Below are 12,581 nucleotides of genomic sequence, written 5' to 3' on the forward strand. Positions count from 1 at the left end.
ACCCTTCCTTTAGGGAGGAAGCAGCTGGAGACCTTAGTGCTGGAGGCTCTGCTTGCTCCCTGATTTCCCTTCTACTATGGAAAATTAACAGTGAAAAAAACTTCCTCTCAAGGAGAGGGAAGGGAAAATTAACCCCTAGAGAGAAAGATGCAAAATCCTGCATCTCTGATCGAGACAGGATCTCTCTGAGATGGACACATCTGCAAAATGGCTTCTGGACAATGCTGCCCCCAGAAGTGGGAGGAAAAAAGCTTTAACTAGTATCAAAACCTCTCATCTCATGTGAAAGAGCTACTTTGTAAGCTAAGTTCAGGAAAACTAGGTTGTGAAAGAAGAAATTAAGGGTGCATTTTTACAGTGTACTCTGCTTTCTACTTGAGGTGGCTGAGAGTGGGAGGGAGTGTCAGGACAGCCAGACATCTCGTTAGGAAGTGAATTAACGATGTGAATGTTTCTCTCGCTCTCTGGTGAAGAGCGATGTCAGACAGATAATGTGGAGAGCAGGGCACTGCAGCACCTCCCCACGCAGCAGCAATGACTCTGATTTTGCTGCTTCAATGAGGAATTCAGCTGGGAGGAGCTTTGCCCTCAGTGCCTCCTACAGCAGATGATGAGCAGTGGTGGCAGGTCACCGAGGAGGCTCAGGCAGCCCCTGGTGGAGAGGCTCTCTGGGAGATATCTCTTCAGGCTGGAAGCCTTCCCCATTTCTAAAACTGCCAGGCTTGCACCCTAGTGCCTTTCCTCCAAGGCCAGGTTAAATGCTTCCCAATCAGAGCAACTGGGATTAATCCAGGCCACACACATCTCCAGCTGCCACTGTTAGTCCCCAGCACCAGGCTAGTTTTTCTTCCCTCTGCCCTGAAGTGGCCTTTCTACTCTTGACTGACCCCAAAGAGAGGCTCACGCCCACCAGTGTTCTACCCCTGCCTCTATACAGTAAGACCAAGACTGGGAGCATAACCGTGGGCTCACGGTGCCCTGAACTCACAAGTACCAGGTTCAGGTAGCGTGCAGGCTGGCTGCATGCTGCCTGGGGCTCACATCAGGATGAGTCACTGTGACTTGCCTCTGGCCACTGATTTTAGGGCAACCCAGAGCACCTGGCTATGGTGATTGTCTTCCACGAGTATGCAAGGAGTAGCAGAGTTGTTCCTTAGCCTTAGAGACAAAGTAGCTTGCCTGGCTAGCAGATGAGGTACTGCTAATCTAGAGAGCTGGTGTGCTGCAGGGACACGTACAAAGGCCTGGTCGATGTCCTTCCTGATATCTGCCACGATCTGGGCGTTGTCGCCACGGGCCAAGACGGCGTCCAAGGAGTGCTGCTGGATGGGCTCCAGCAGGCGAGCGGGGTGCCCGAGCCGCAGGATGCGGGCTCTGTAGCCAGCCAGCCTCTCCACCAGGTTATCCACAGCGACGTTGGACGGGGCACAACACAGGACCTGCAAGGGGAGAAGCCAAGCGCTTGTTACTGCCAAGGATGGCAAAACACTGGAGTCGAAGGAAGATGGAGAGAGGGAGACCAACACACATCTACGGGGAATAAACCACTGACATCTCCACAGCTTCCACACACCAAAGGCAGTTCTCACTTTGCAGCACCAGTGCAGCATACTCAATAAATAGCAAACCTGAGTTTTGAAGCCTCTATTTGCACTGAATTTCAGCTGATGGGGGAAACACTGTGGCCCTCGCAAGCCAAGCCAGACTCTGCAGCGTGGCACAGCTGCTCCTGGATCTGCTCCAGCTGCGATGAACCCCAGTGAGTGCACAAAATAACCCGAGGTGATCACTGGCACCGATACTCACTTTCAAGCCTTGCTGTACAGCTTGCAGGATGATCTCTACCAGTGTTGTGGTCTTCCCTGTGCCAGGCGGTCCATGGACGATGGCAAGCTCCCTCTGTGCCAGCGAGAAGGAGACCGCCTCCCTCTGCGACGCGTCCAGCGAGTCGTTGTAAAGCTTTAGAGGTTCTGGGGAGAGAGCAGGAGATTCACTTGGACCTCAGCCCTACCTTGGGTGCTTGCTGAGCAGCACAAGTCCATGAATGCAAAGCAGCAGCTCTCAGTAGCTGGCCCAAATCAATTTGATAATGAGAATAATTCTTGGGGAGGAAGGTGCACTGTGCACCACCCAGGTGGCTGGTAACAGCAAGGCTTGTGATGCTTTCAGGAAGAACAGGCAGCAGAAAAACCCCACAGCATCTGTGAGCAGATAAGAGCAGTCCTGTACTGGTCAACAATGACTGAAAAGGAAGGGAGGAAAAAGATACAACCTGGCAATATAAATGATGAAAACTAAAATTAGTTTGGGCTTTAATGATGAGAAAGGAAAAAAGGGAAAATAACATGCAAATTGCATTACAAGAGAATTGGTTTCACTGCAGAAGATTGCATTCTCACAAGCTGCTTTTTACCTCCCAGATTTATCTAATTTAAACCCATATTTATTCTTATCCCCCCATAATCCTGCTGCTAATCTCCTTGTTCATTATGGAAGTTAATTACAGCAGAGACGATGACTCATTACACTGAGGTTTACTGAAAATACTGTTCCCACGGAAGCTTACATAAGACACATCTCTGGGCATCGTTCCCTGCTGGGCAGCATGGGTTTCATCCCTGTCTTTGTGTTAAGGACTCGATTAAAAGCATGAGTTTCTTCTGGTTTTAGGCAGGTTAACTGGTGTGCAACTCCCACGTCACCTCTGGCACTGCCTTGGGAAGCAGCACAACTAAATGAGGTGTCTGGGTTAAAAAAAATAACACTTGTTAAGCAGCAGCATGGTGAGGAAGACAGAAACAGGACTGATGGTGCTTTTTGCTGTTAACCTGCCCCTTGCTGTATCCGTAAGGCTTGAGTCAGTCTGCTAATGACTCAGAGAAGACTAAGAAGCATCCCATGGGCTGGGGAAAAGAAAGAATAGCTTAAAAACTGAAAGGCATTTCCCACAATAAGGAACAGCCGGCACGTAGGAGTCATTGATATTTCCTCGATCAAGGGATGAGCTCAGAAACAGGCTTCTCCTTGCACACCCTCTTCCCTTTTAGTCACACGCTGCCACAAGCTGCTGTGTGGGCAGGCTGGGAATGTGCCCCTTCTCTGGGCTGGGCACATCAGTGGTGAGGAGGGGGGCAGAGCCTTTTAAGGGATGCTGTGGCCCCTCTAAACTCTTCTCCAGCCAGGAGCTGGGCCTTAAGTAGGCTCACCTGAAGAAATGCAGTCTACCCACCCCAGCAGGGCTGGCCCAAGAGCTCTTTATAAGCAATCAGTTTAGGGTTTGCACAGATGCTCCCAGAAGACACCCGTTAACCCAGCTCTAGCCCTGTGGCATCACCTTGGCATTGCTGCCTCCTGCTCTGCCCAAGGCTCCCCATTTCAGCCCCCCGACGCTCCATGGAGAGGATGAATGTAAATCTGCATCCTTGGGCCTGCAGGGATGGGTCCCACTGTGCTCAGGTAATTCATCCCCTGATGTACAACTTGATCTAGGAGTGTAAGGCTGAAAAAAAAATCACCTTGGCCATCAAGGGTGGTCCTCCAACAATATCTGCAGGGACTCAGACACTTTTCTGCACAGTACCAGCCGTTCAGGTGAAGAAGTGGGTTGGAGGATGATGTTTAAGCCCAGGAAAGGGATCTTTGCACCAAACACGGATGGGAACAGTCCTTCCTGGGAGGAAGAGCTCAAGTTCTCCAGAGCTGGAGGCCTCACTTCTCAGTGCACCTTCTGAATTACATTCCTCACCATCAGTGTGTGTGGACACCAAGAGCAAACTGGACCCCTATGGTACAACCTAACTGGTGGACAAGCCAAACACTGGTGGACAAAATCCAGGTGGGTAATTAACCCTGAAACAAGGAACTTTCCCCGCTCTCCCTGTGAAGCACTTGGCAGCGGAGTTGTCCGGACTGCTTCATCTTCCCCACAGATCTCCAGGGGCTCTTCATGGCCTCTGGGGTGACAAGAGGCATCACACAGCAGAGGGACACGGAGCATTTGAGATTTTTGCAAGTGACTTGTCACGTGCACTGGGCTTGTGTCAGGAAGCCGAGGAAGTTCTGCTAGCAATCCCTGGTGCTCCTGCAGTGCCCTGCCTGCTGGGTTGGCTCATGTCAGGGACACTTCTGCCTTTAACTGGGCTTTTTGTCTTCCTCCTTTCTCTTTTCAAGGGTCTTTTCACAGCAATAGACATAACTAGATACAAGCCATGCCTTCTGCACGCCATGTGAGCACGCAAGCCAGCCGGTGTCCACGCACGGGATGAACACCCCCTTGCTTTTTCTAGACCAGGACTAGAGGAGAGAGCTGGTAGCTATGAGTGATCTGCCCAGGGTTAGGCCTGCAGTAAGGCACAGCCTTATTCCTGAAGGAGAAGGGAATGTGTCCCTCCAGCTGGGCTGGCCGTGCAGCAGGCAGGGCGAGGCTGGCCTCTGCTGGCAAGCACAGCCTCTATGCACCCACCCCTGCAGGGTGCAGGGTCCCTGCGTGTGCTGCGAGGCAGCAGCTGGGAGCAGGGAAGGGTTTCTTGGAGGAGATTTCTGGTGTGAAAGCTCTAACTGCCTCTGGGCCAGCAGCTTAAAGCGGGAGAGAGCCAAGCAGAGCATTTCTTATGGATGGGCTTCTGGATTTTGCTTCCCAGAGAGTCTGAGAGCAGAAATCTTGTTCAGTTCCGAGTTTGCCTTCTAGAAAGCTTATCCTCCCACTTGGTACATGGAGGCAGCAAAGAAAAGGTTGGAAGTGCTCTGTGGTGGGGACCAGTCCCGTTCTTAGCTGCAGATCCCATCTACCCACTGGTGATACCTTCACATGCTCCTTTCGACTGCTCCATAGGTTATTCCTCCCACAGCCTGTCTAGTGTTTTTGTGTTACAGCAAGGATATTTATTCTGAGTTGCATTTTTAAGTGTTTTGAAAGGACTTGGGCTTTGATGTGCAGTGCTATAGGTAACAGCTCAACCTATGCACCATCCCAGCAGCTCAGGAGGAGAGAGGAAAAGCACAGACTCAGTGCCCAGCTTCAGCAAATACAACCCTGGCCACACTGGCCATGGAAGGGGTGTGGGCTTGAGAGGCACTGACATCTCCCACGATCTCCAGTAGCATTTCAGCTATGCCCCTTGTGTAGGAGAGACAGCCTCCAAAACACCCCTGCCACTTGCCATCCCATGGGGAGCCACCAGTTTTCTGAAGCAAACCTGAAGCCCCTGGCTGTCCCTCACAGTTCAGATCCCAAAACTTTTATCAGGCCTGAGCCCAAACATACCCCTTGTCAACCTCATCAGTTGGTGACCGGATTTAGGCACCCTCCTGGGATGACACAGGCTTTAATACAGATCCTCCAGGCGAAGCATTTGGCAGCCTGCTCTCCCGAGATAACCCAGGCAGCTGTGATCCAGCAATGAGAAGGTTGTAGCCAGCAAAGCAGCAACTAAAAGCTATTTACCAGACAGGCCATGAGGCTACTGTAACCCTATGTGGGAATGTCCTGAAGAGACCCTGTATAACCAACCTTTTGGACAATAAAAACACAGATGCTTTTCCCTTTTCCCTCCAGGTTACGAGGCTCCATGCTGGGAAACAGCCACCAGCAGAAAGCACCATGGGAGGAGAGGATGGCACTGAGACCCCACTAGCCTTGCTGCTAGAAGGACCCGCCGTACCTCACATCTGTCAGTGGTACTGGTGAGTGTTCTGCATTTCAACTCAGCCTGGGTACCTGCTTTCTTGAGGACGTGAAGCTTGCACAGACTTGCTGTCTATCTGCTGCCCTTGCAGTTCACACCCCTGTAACACCTGAACCTGCTGACCAGTTTCTAACCGATCTGATATCCAGTCCCTCCACGCTTTATGACAATGCACAGTGGTATCAGAATCCACCTAAAAGCCCCAAGACTCCCACACTTGAAAAATGAGGCTTCTAATTTTTACCCCACAATTAAAAAATTCAATTTAGGATTCTGCTGCTGCACTTATCGCTTGCTGAAGCCTGTTTTGCCCCTGGGAGAACACCCTTGAACATCCAGACATAGAGCTGGGTGCTTAAAATTTCCACTGACTCTTCTACTTCTCCATCTCCTTGTAATTTGGTTCTTCCCCACTGTTTGTACAGAAGATGGTGACAAATGCTCCCCCTCTAGGTATGGATCTCATCTGCTCTGGGCCTTCCTCTTCTCCTGCACAAGTGTCAGTGCCAGCTTTTTTTCTGGGCAGGTGTTTATATGGTCTCACTCCTACCCCCAGTTTCCTGGGCTTCTGATTGAAGTTGAGCTTATATTGCATCCCAGAATGGCACTGATATAGATGTGTGTCTAGACAGCCAGTTTTAGACATGCACAGAACTTAGTAACTCTGAGACTCCTGATGGGTTTGTTTGAAATCAGATAATGGATAGGATGAGACAGACAGGAAAGCATCTCCCTAAGAAACCAGGCTAAAAGATGCTTGGTCATGAAAGGAGACACTGTGTCATGGAGGAGAAGCAGCCTGAAATGCTGTGGGGTTTTTCTATCCTTCTGTGTCAGAGAATGCACCTGAGAAACACTTTCTGCCTTTTGCAGACAGTCCACACATCTGTGAGTTCCTATACTATTTGCAGAGACACATCCCTGTGACCTATGGTGTACAGGACACCTGGGGGACTGCATGTGCTGCCATGTAAGCATGAGAGACAGGATTTATCCAGCCAGCTGCTGAGCTGGCGTTCAAGGTACCTTGCAGGACCTATTTAAAGTTAAAGTCATCATTTAATTCCTGGCTAGTATAACATCCTTCTAGTTGGGGAGAAAGGAGCTATAAAGTGAGAAGGTAAATGGAAGGCCTTTGCCCCCTGCCAGAGCGTCTCGCTGTTCTCAGGTGATATGTTGCCTTCTCATATTGCATCTCCTCTAACGTGGCTGAATGTTTCTATCAACCAATATAATATTCCCAGTGCTGGGGAGGTGTAACATTCACCTCTGTGCTTAGTTTGGCACATCTGAGAGATGTGGTGAGAAGGAGTTTGTCTGCACTAGAGAGGCAGTTCTGCTACCACAGGGGGAAAAGCAGAGCTGAAGCTGCTAAGAAAGTTAGTTCATTAAAATTTAATTATTTTATCTAATATTAAAAACCTGAGTGCACCAAGGTCCCCAGGGAGCCAAAAGGCTAAGAGGTTTGACTCGGGCTAAGCTCAGCACTTACAACTATGGAGATATGACTCACACTAACATTAATTCCTCGTCCTTGGTATATGGTATCAGAAGCCTCGCCTGAAGGTACCCTGCAGGGGAATGGGAGCGTGGATGTGACAGAGGGAAACAACTGTGGACACCAAATAGAGCAACCAGAGGAAGAGAAGAGCTGCAACAGCAAGCACAGAGCGCAAGGAGCTGTGGTGGGGAGGGAGCTGAGCAGGACCTGGCCAGCATGGAACCCGTGGCGTGCTGCTGAGTGCTGAGAGGAGAGACCTGAGCTCTCCACACAGCTTAGATCCAGACTGCCAGGCAGCTGAATCCACCCTCTGCCTTCATTCCCTGATTTGTGCAGCCCAGATGATATTTCCCTTCTGTCAAGGGATAATATTCATTAGCAGTTTCTGAGCACTCGGATATTCTGCTGCTCAGAGGCTTTGGTTTCCCCATGGTTTCTCTGAAAGGGGAAGCTGTGCAATTTTATCTTTCATTTTTCCAAAGACTCACATCAAAAAAGATCTGAGTAAAAGGGGACTGTAATTATATACAATTTTTTGACAGCTGTTGGTAGAACCAAGTTGTGAAGTTTTAAGTATTTGATGAAATCAAAGCAGCCTGCACATCTCCAACTCGACTGAACACAATCAGAAGGCTGTAAAAATAAAAATACAAGTGTTCAAACTGCAGTAGGTCCACAGTCACTTAATTCCCATGAAGGCAGAGTTATTGGATTTTCAATATAGAAGCAGCTTTGGCAGCTTCTGATCTTTGAAGTTTATGGATGGGATTAGGGCAGGAAGCAAATAAGAAATGCCTCATAAACTAAATTGGATTTCAGACTCATGAATGTGTGCAAATTCCCCCATCACAAATCCTGCCTGGTTTATGCCAGAATTCAGCTTTACTTGGTACACTGAGAAAAGTGAGCACTAGCTAGCTGAACAGTGTCCCTTCCAGAGATGACAAGGGTCTTTGCATGAGCAAAGTGTGTCCAGCGACCCATAAACCAGTATGAAAAGTAAGTGTTCAATGCTGCCAGTTGCAACACCACTTACTACTCGCATTCAGTACTTGGGTCTGTCCTGGAGCAAAGCAAGCTGCATGTTTGGATAAAAACTTCCCAAAGATCAGAGTTATTTGTGTTCCCATGGGCAATTTCAAACAATGGGTCTCGAACTGAGCCAACCACAAGCACCCTTCTTGCCTGGTCAGCCCCAGAGACAGGACCTGGGGGACTGGAAGAGGAGCAATGGCAGCACAGTGTGGGAGATGCCTACACAGTCATCACTTGGGGCTCTGGCTCTTTGCCTCTGTCAGACGACACCTGAAGAGGTAAGCATCCTCCTAGCAGGGCAGGGACAGCACACAGCCCTTATCCTCTGGGTAGGGAACCTCAGGCTTCACTGATTGCTCTGGAGAGTGAAGATTCCCCCCACTTTCCCCACAATAACTTCCCATATCTTTGCTTAAAACCAGCATGAGAGCAGCAATATCACTGCTCTCACCAGTCCATCGAAAAGAGCTCTCCACCTGCCTAACTCTCAGCTTCACATACCAAGGCAGACTACAACCAGTAGCAGTCTCAGTGCATGTGCTTGGCTGTGAAGGTCCTGGGGCTCTGACCCGAGCAGTGCAGGAAATCTCTCTAGAAAGGTCAGTCCAGCACCCACCACCAGTTTGGTACAAAAATCTTACAAAGAAGCATCCTTACTTGTTTCACTGAACGCGCTGGGATCAGAAGAGAAGAAGAGGACGTCGATCAGATCAGAGGCTGGGCCACCGTGGTACTGCTTTAGTGCGTTTAAAGCTCTGTCAAAGAAGAAAACAGCCAGGTTACATGCACAGCACGGATTCCTGAGCACCTGAGGGCCCAGGGACAGAAGACTGCAGGCACAGATTCAACTTTTCCAAAGCTGAAAAATGTTACTCCCCAACAGACTAATCCTGTGATCGCTGCACCCCCCAGCCCTCAGGCACACAGCCCTTATGCTGGTCAGACTTCCACGTCCTGCTGTTCCTCCAGTTTGAGCCAGTCAGACCCTGGGCCGAGCCTTTTCAGCATCCTAATTCAGCAAGGAGCTATTCACTTCTCCTGCCAGGATGGAAAAGGCTCTACACAGAACGCAGTGAGTACCAGAGGTGATGATACAACACGGGACCAACATATGTAGCTGAGTGTGGGATGAGGGGTGGGAGAGGAAGAGAGAAGAGCAGGACCGTACCAGCCCATGGGTAGATAAATTTAGGCTGTTGTGATGCTGTAGCATAACATCTCCCCCTGAGTTATCTCAGTGTGGGTTCCCTCAGCAGTTAGCAGAAGAAGAAAGGCACATCCAAAAGGCAGATACCTCCCCTAAGTGGAGCTGCTCTAGGAGTAAGAGGAACAAGATAGGAAAGGAGAGAAATCAAGCCTAGGGAAGTAAACTGAGATCCGTCTCAGAAGAGCTTTTCCAGTATAAACTTGCTGATTTTCAACTGGCTCCTGCACCCCTGAGCAGAGTGACCGTAGGTGAACTCAGCCCTTACCTCTTCAGCCTGTTGTAGGTGACATCGTTGGCCAGTTTCAGCAGGCGGTAGGAGCTCTCCCGGTCCAGGCTCAGGACGCCATCTCGAGACTCCTCAAAGGCCACAGTCACTGCTTTGGAGGTGACACGTGTTACGACGCCGGTGGAGAGCGGGTCACCCTGGCCAGCTGAATCGTAAAGGCCCACAATGTCCCCTGCAGAGACAAGTTTGAAGACAGACCATGAAGCGGGGCAAACGTTTTGAACAGAAGCTCTTTTGGGGAGTCCAGCAGCCAAGCAGGGTCCAATGCAGCCAGCAGGACCGTCCACGCCAACCACAGCTCTAGCACCTTGTTTCCTGCCATGGTCAGAATTTGTGTCAAGGCCATAACGAAGGAGAATCCTTCTTCTAGCTGCCAGCACACAGCATGAGGGAGCAGAAGGACAACTACAGTGAGATGACACCTGACAGCAGCTAACCAGCTACCTTCAGACCTCCACAAACCACAGGCCTTGGGGTGCAGACCAGCCGTGCTCCCCATAGCCAGAGCTGCTCAGAGAGCCAACATGCTCTCACACAGACCTTGGGAGAACCTGACTTCTCTGAACGCTCAGCCAAACCATTTTACATCCATAAAACTCCTTCACAGGACACCAAAAACAACAGTACAGGGAAGGGAGGAAATATGGCAACTCAGGAAGGACAAGGAAAATCCACTTTCCATTTTGCAATTAAAGTATAAGTGACAAAAGCTCCTTGTCTACTGCAAGACATTAGCATGAACACTGGCTTGTACAAAGAACGCTACGAAATCTTGGAAGACAAGAGACCAGGGCTTTGTTTTTATGGATTCAGGAGGAGGAAAGCCAGCTCTTTAATCACTGGCACTATATCCTGGTGCAACGTGTCTGTAACAAGCCGAGGGAAAAAGAGGCTGTTTTTCTCTAGATTCTTCCTGTAGCTGTAACATTTTCTCCCTTCCTTTTTTTGCAGCTCACTCTTTACAAATCCCACATTGGAAAGATGTTAGGAAGAAGACACTGGTCATCTCCTGCTTTGCACTGACAGGAATATCACTCACCAGGCCCGAAGCTGTTATAGGGCAGCTCGGTGTCTGCCTCGTGTTTTCTAGGCTGGAAGGTCACGAGCAGCCGCCCGTAGAGGCCGGTCCTCTGGCTGGCAGCTTGGAGTCTGAGCAAGCAGACGCCTCTGCGCTGCAGCTCCTTCAGGGAGACGCTTTCCTGCCATGCCCTGGAAACCACACACAGGCATGAAACCAGCTGCGGGACTGAAGGTGAGATTCAAAGCTTCAGATAACACAGAAAAAGAAGAGGGCGAGGAGGTGGAAGAGAAGGACGATGGCAAAGGAGACACCAGCTTGCTGAAGTGCTGGCTTATGTGGTCACTCGGTTGTGATGTAACTGGATTGGCTTCCACAGGCTTATTTTGGGGAAAGGGCGGTGCTCACAGAGCCTGGAGAAGAGGTAAGATCTGTCTCTGTGTGTTTCCCCCTCTCCTGGCTGGGTGTAAAGAGGGAGGACGTGCCCAGGAGAGAATAACCTGAAACACAGCCGCTGTGTTTGCTGCCCAGGCTCACTCGGGGCACGGGGTGTCTTTGTTTTTGTATGGATCACAACAAAGAAGAAAATCCCCCAGGTTTATTGCCCTTAGTCCCCCAGTTTGGCTTGTCTGGAGGGAGCTGGTGCCAGGGAACTTCAGGCAGCCGTGGGATGGCCTCATCCTGCCTCCTGGCACCCTCCATCCTCAGGGCTGGGTGAAGTGGGGGTGCCTGCACCCCTGGCACGGCCCCACACCCCCTGGGGGGACCCAGTGACACCCCCGCCCTCGCTGGCACCACGAATCCACGGCAGTCGGGTGGGATTTGGTTTCAGCTCGAGCCCCGGGGCAGGAGGGCAGAGCTGGGGGGGCAGCGCTGCAGGGTCCCAGCACCCCCCCGGGGGCTGGGGGAGGAGAAGGGGAGCCCCAAGGTGCTGCTGACATGAGCCTGGATGCTATAGGTGACAGCGAGCCCTAAAGGGTGAGTCTGCAAGGGATTCCTACAGGGATGAGCTGGTCCTGGGGGGTGAGTCTAGCAGGGTCTCCCATAGGTGAGGGCAGGCCCTATAGGGCGCGTTTCCTATTGGGCTGTGCTCGTGATATAGGAGTACAGCAGCATCTCCTATAGGTGACAGCAGGTCCTATAGGAGTGAGTCAGCAGGGCTTTCTGTAGGTGACAGCAAGTCCCTTAGAGGTATGTCTGTCGGGGTTTCCCATAGGTGACAGCAGGCCCTATAGGGGTGTCAGCAGGATTTCTATAGGTGACTGCAGGTCCCCTGAGGGGGGGGTCCCTCAGGGTTTCTATAGGTGACAGCAGGCCCGGGGAGGGTCCCTCAGGGTTTCTATAGGTGACAGCAGGCCCTATAAGGGTGTCAGCAGGGTTTCTATAGGTGCCAGCAGGCCCGGGGAGGGTCCCTCAGGGTTTCTATAGGTGACAGCAGGCCCTATAGGGGTGTCAGCAGGCCCGGAGAGGGTCCCTCAGGGTTCCTATAGGTGCCAGCAGGCCCTATAGGGGTGTCAGCAGGGTTTCTATAGGTGCCAGCAGGCCCTATAGGGGTGTCAGCAGGGTTTCTATAGGTGCCGGCAGGCCCGGGGAGGGTCCCTCAGGGTTTCTATAGGTGCCAGCAGGCCCTATAGGGGTGAGGCCGGCGGCGTCCCCCACAGGTGCCCGCAGGCCCCGCCCGGGCCGGTGCCCAGGGCCGCTGGAGGTGCCCGCAGGCGCCCTCCCCCACCGGCCGTACCTGCTCTCGGCCAGCTCGGCCTCCCGCTCCTCCCGCAGCAGCTCCAGGTGCCGCCCCGCCGCCTCCGCCGCCATGGCCGCGGCCCGCGCGCCGCCGGCGCTTCCGCTTCCGG

General features: G+C 51.6%; 1 protein-coding gene across 1 annotated transcript in view; it reads right to left on the minus strand.

Moving 5' to 3' along the window:
* Window positions 1–12,555, minus strand: part of IGHMBP2 (immunoglobulin mu DNA binding protein 2) — a 37,273-nt gene extending 24,718 nt beyond the window's left edge. The window contains exons 1-6 of the mRNA XM_068397702.1: window positions 12,470–12,555; window positions 10,753–10,922; window positions 9,693–9,885; window positions 8,878–8,975; window positions 1,807–1,970; window positions 1,239–1,439 (exon numbers count right to left, since the gene is read on the minus strand). Coding sequence (XP_068253803.1) covers window positions 1,239–1,439; window positions 1,807–1,970; window positions 8,878–8,975; window positions 9,693–9,885; window positions 10,753–10,922; window positions 12,470–12,543 — 900 coding nt within the window. The 5' untranslated portion in view covers window positions 12,544–12,555. The remainder of the gene's footprint in view (window positions 1–1,238; window positions 1,440–1,806; window positions 1,971–8,877; window positions 8,976–9,692; window positions 9,886–10,752; window positions 10,923–12,469) is intronic.
* Between the last annotated feature and the right edge of the window lie 26 nt (window positions 12,556–12,581).

Source organism: Nyctibius grandis, chromosome 4 (assembly GCF_013368605.1).
Source record: "Nyctibius grandis isolate bNycGra1 chromosome 4, bNycGra1.pri, whole genome shotgun sequence".
Taxonomy (NCBI): domain Eukaryota; kingdom Metazoa; phylum Chordata; class Aves; order Nyctibiiformes; family Nyctibiidae; genus Nyctibius; species Nyctibius grandis.